The sequence below is a fragment of the Rhinopithecus bieti genome, unplaced genomic scaffold (assembly GCF_001698545.2).
Source record: "Rhinopithecus bieti isolate Rb0 unplaced genomic scaffold, ASM169854v2 scaffold_30775, whole genome shotgun sequence".
Lineage (NCBI taxonomy): Eukaryota > Metazoa > Chordata > Mammalia > Primates > Cercopithecidae > Rhinopithecus > Rhinopithecus bieti.
Genome location: NW_016813906.1, coordinates 3,754,819 through 3,759,547, shown reverse-complemented (window position 1 = coordinate 3,759,547; position 4,729 = coordinate 3,754,819). Strand labels below are relative to the sequence as shown.

At 36.3% G+C, this 4,729-nt stretch overlaps 1 protein-coding gene across 3 annotated transcripts in view; it reads left to right on the top strand.

Annotated features, from left to right (window-relative positions):
• VRK2 (VRK serine/threonine kinase 2) overlaps positions 1-4,729 on the top strand; it is a 106,389-nt gene that overhangs the window by 40,389 nt on the left and 61,271 nt on the right. For 2 of the 3 annotated variants that reach the window (XM_017849070.1, XM_017849072.1), the window contains 2 exons: positions 2,662-2,767; positions 3,947-4,039. In XM_017849070.1, coding sequence (XP_017704559.1) covers positions 2,662-2,767; positions 3,947-4,039 — 199 coding nt within the window. Of the gene's footprint in view, positions 1-224; positions 367-2,661; positions 2,768-3,946; positions 4,040-4,729 lie in introns of those variants that run through there. The other variant, XM_017849071.1, reaches the window with a different exon arrangement.

Genomic DNA, 4,729 nt, shown 5'->3' with positions numbered 1-4,729 from the left:
TATAAGGTAATGAATTCTTTTTCTGAAACATTAATATATATGGTATCAATATACAAAGACTATGACTTGTTTTTATTGATTTAATTTTAAAATTTCTAATTTTTTGTTAATTATAGTGGTAACAGTTTGAGCCTATTAGAAAGAGATGTTTGATTGAAAAAAATTATCTTCTAGGAAGATCTAATTACTCTTTTGGTTAGCTAAATAAATTTGTAGAAAGGTAAGAAGTATCTTTTGAAATAACATGAATCTTTTTAAAAATAAATTTGTCTTTGTAGTCAAAAAGTGGATAGAACGCAAACAACTTGATTATTTAGGAATTCCTCTGTTTTATGGATCTGGTCTGACTGAATTCAAGGGAAAAAGGTAAAATGGAATTATTATAATCAAATATTTCTTTATAACTATTCCTTATGTGGTCTATGAGTTAACTGTTGCCATGTAACAAATTACCAAAACATATTGGCCTATAACCACAAGCTTGTATTGTCTTAGTGTCTGTGGGTGAGGAGACTGCAAGTGGCTTATCTGGATGATTCTAAATCAGGATCTGTAATAAGGATATATAGTCAGCTGTCTGCTGGGTTACATTAATTTCAAGGCTCATCTGGGGAAGTATTTGTTTTCAAGCTTACTCATGTGGCTACTGGTAGGCCTAAGATCTGCTTTTAATTTACTTATGTGATTGTTGGCAGGCCGTCTTACTTCCTGACCATGTGGGTCTTTGCATAAGCTACCTGAGTGTTACGAAAAGGAGCTGGCTTTCTCTAGAGCAATTAATTGGGGGGAAGGGGAGAGAGCATGCACACAAGTGCATTCAAGAAGGAAGTCATTGTTTTCTGTAATCTAATCTTAAAAGGGATATTATCACTTCTACTTTATTCTCTTTGCTAGAAGCTAGTCACTAGGTAGATCCATTGGTCCTGAGAGAGGAGAATTAAGTTCTATCTCTTGAAGAGAAGCACAACAAATAAGTTATAGAAATATCTTTAAAACCAACAAATAAGTTATAGAAATATCTTTAAAACCACAAAGTTATAGAAATATCTTTATATATATGGCTAGTCCTATATATAATTTATTAATAGTGTTTGAAAAAAGAAAAAAAGTCTGTCATTTTTTATTTACCCTTTTGTGCCAGAGATTTTATGTACTTTATTTTTTGTCCTTTGAATAGCCTATTAAAATAGGTGATATTATTTTATTTCATAGATGAGAAAATAAGCTCAAATGTCAGTATTTTGTTCAAATGGTCTCTAACATGCTTTAAATAAAAAAAAAAGCAAGCAGTAATCTTGAAGTAAAGGACTGCCACTAGGGGACTGAATGACTAATTGAATCTTGATATGTCCATATCATGTCATATGTAGCTCATTAAAGAAGTCCATTAGAGGCCGGGCGCGGTGGCTCAAGCCTGTAATCCCAGCACTTTGGGAGGCCGAGGAGGGCGGATCACGAGGTCAGGAGATCGAGACCATCCTGGCTAATACGGTGAAACCCTGCCTCTACTTAAAATACAAAAAACTAGCCGGGCGACGAGGCGGGCGCCTGTAGTCCCAGCTACTCGGGAGGCTGAGGCAGGAGAATGGTGTAAACCCGGGAGGCGGAGCTTGCAGTGAGCTGAGATCTGGCCACTGCACTCCAGCCTGGGTGGCAGAGCAAGACTCCGTCTCAAAAAAAAAAAAAAAAAAAAAAAAAAGAAGTCCATTAGAGCTATACTAGTTGCCTTAGAAGGATTTTGATATGAGATACTACTGAAAAAAGTAAGATGGAGAAAGTACTTATAATATCACATTTTTGTAAACCAAATTCTTAAATGTTTGTGTTTGTGTATGCATACATAAATATAGAATAGGGGCTGATGTGGATATATAAATGAAAGGAAGGAAAGAAGGTATGGAAGTTGCCAAACAGAACAGAAAAGGAAGAAGTGCACTTAATAAAAGACATGTTTATAAATGTATAGAAAAGGTAAACATGATCTTATCAAGAAACAAATATAAAATTCATGTGACTGGGCACGGTGGCTCAGGCCTGTAATCCCAGCACTTTGAGAGGCTGAGGCGGGCAGATCATGAGGTCAAGAGATCGAGACCATCCTGGCCGACATGGTGAAACCCTATCTCTACTAAAATACAAAATTAGCTGGGTGTGGTGGTGCACACCTGTAGTCCCAGCTACTTGGGAGGCTGAGGCCGGAGAATCGCTTGAACTCGGGAGGTGGAGGTGAGCCAAGATTGTGCCACTGTACTCCAGCCTGGTGACAGAGTGAGACTCTGTCTCAAAAAACAAAAACCAAAACCAAAAAAAAAAAAAAAAATCGTGTGGACAATAATTTGTTCAAGGCCATATGACAAGAAAGTCATGGAGTCAAAATGAATTGCATTCAGTACTATCTAATTTAAAAAGATTTTTTCATTATGTAAAACAGTGTGAATGGTTCAGTACAGCCTTCTCTTCTATAAAACCAGCTGCAAAGTAAATACTGAGCAGTTTCTGCAAAAGAATAGCAGAATTATGAATGCGCATTCATTCTCTAATGGGTTTAGATTGCATTATACCTAGTTAGGTTGAGTGTGATTTTTCTTGTTTCAAATTAAATAGACAGTTTCAAGCATTACTTTCTCAGGATGATCTCTTTTTGATGCTTCTTTCTTACAGTTACAGATTTATGGTAATAGAAAGACTAGGAATAGATTTACAGAAGATCTCAGGCCAGAATGGTGCCTTTAAAAAGTCAACTGTCCTGCAATTAGGTATCCGAATGGTAAGAAAGAATTACTTATTTCACATGCTCCATTTCCAAATTATTTTCTTCTTACAATATAGAAATCTTTTCCCTTTGTGGAATTATTAGAGAATGAAGGATTATTGCCCTAGAGACATCAGTTGTTAGGAGAAGAGGCTATTTTGGTGAAATTGATAACAATGGGCTCTGTAAGTAACAGAATGTGCTGTGTCTGGCACTGCAAACTCAATTAGGTTTTGGTTCTCCAGTCTGATCTTCTTTTTCCTCAGAGCTTTGTTTTACATAGCAGAACAAGCTTTCATTGCTGTAAGAATAACCTTTCTTTTGTCAGTTTTAACAGTGCAAATTATGGCGAAATATGTTGTCAGCCATTTTAAACATGTGATGGTGGGGGGTGCTATAAAGTCTTTATTATGAGTTTGGGATGGTGGCAATAATTAGTTGTGGCAATGAATAAAATATACTTTGCCAAATCAAAGGCAATGAACTCTCAATAGCACTCAGGCATACGTTTGTTTATGCTACATATTTGTCTTATATGTTTGGTGTTAAGTCTCATTTTTTCACTTTCAGTAGCATGAAGCTGCTTATGCCAGATTGGGATGCAGCAAATACAATGCATTAATTTTCTCATTTATCCATCCTCCAAGCCAGCAAATGTTTATTTAGTACTAAGTGTATGTAACATGCAAGGCTGAAGGGCTTTAGAGATGAAGCTAACGAGTTTTCTATTACCATACAGAGGAAGAATACCTTTCCCTTTGCTCATGGACATGGCATTTTGTTCTGAGATTCTCAAGGCTTGATTTATAATTATTTCTTAGGTGAGGAATTGCTGAGTGGGCTTCAGTATTATTTCACCATAGATCTCTGATTTTATGCTATGTTTTTCCTCTTTGTGCAGTGCGGTTTGGCTCCTGGGCTGTCAGGAATTAGGCATAAGCATTTTTGAATCCTGATTTTCTTCCATTGGAACTTCAACTAAAATACTTGATTTTTGAGGATCATTTTACTTTTTTCTAGGATGAGCAACCAGAAGATGTGATATTTTAGAATAACCAGTAATTGTGAAATACATCGCTCTGTCATTGTTAATATGAAAAAAACCCACGTTATTCTATATTCAAAATGTTGGAATTCATCATGAGTTCTAAATAAATAGCAGTATAACCTTATTTTATCTATTTATTTTCACAGTTGGATGTACTGGAATATATACATGAAAATGAATATGTTCATGGTGATATAAAAGCAGCAAATCTACTTTTGGGTTACAAAAATCCAGACCGGGTAAATACATACCTTTGCTTTTAATAAAGGTCTTTAATGTATGAAACTGAAACATTCAGAAAACAAACTTCTAACCCAGAAGAGTTTACAAATGAGGGCATAACATGATGAATGTTGTAATTTATCTTACCTGCTTATCTAATTTAATCTTTGTACCAAACTAATGAATAATTAGGATGAGAAACTGAGAGTCAGAGGGGTTAAATAATATGTTAATGGGCACATAGTTAAGAAGTGGCTGAGCAGGAATTTGCATTTCTGAGCAAATATAGATAAAGAAGCATCAAAATCTAGTGGGAATAGAGATGGATTTATGTAGAGGTTAAAACGCTGTCACATTAGTTCATCATTTCCTACTGTATAACCAATTAAGTTTTAAGCAGAGAGGCCGGGTGTGGTGGCTCATGCCTGTAATCCCAGCACTTTGGGAGGCTGAGGTTAGTGATCACTTGAGGTCAGAAGTTCGAGACCAGCCTGGCCATCATGGTGAAACTCCGTCTCTACTAAAAATACAAAAATTAGCCAGGTGTGGTGGTGGGTACCTGTAATCCCAACTACTCAGGAGGCTGAAGCAGGAGAATTGCTTGAACCCAGGAGGCAGAGGTTGCAGTGAGCTGAGATGGCGCCATTGCACTCCAGCCTGGGAAACGAGAGAAGCTCCGTCTCAAAATAAATAAATAAATAAATAAA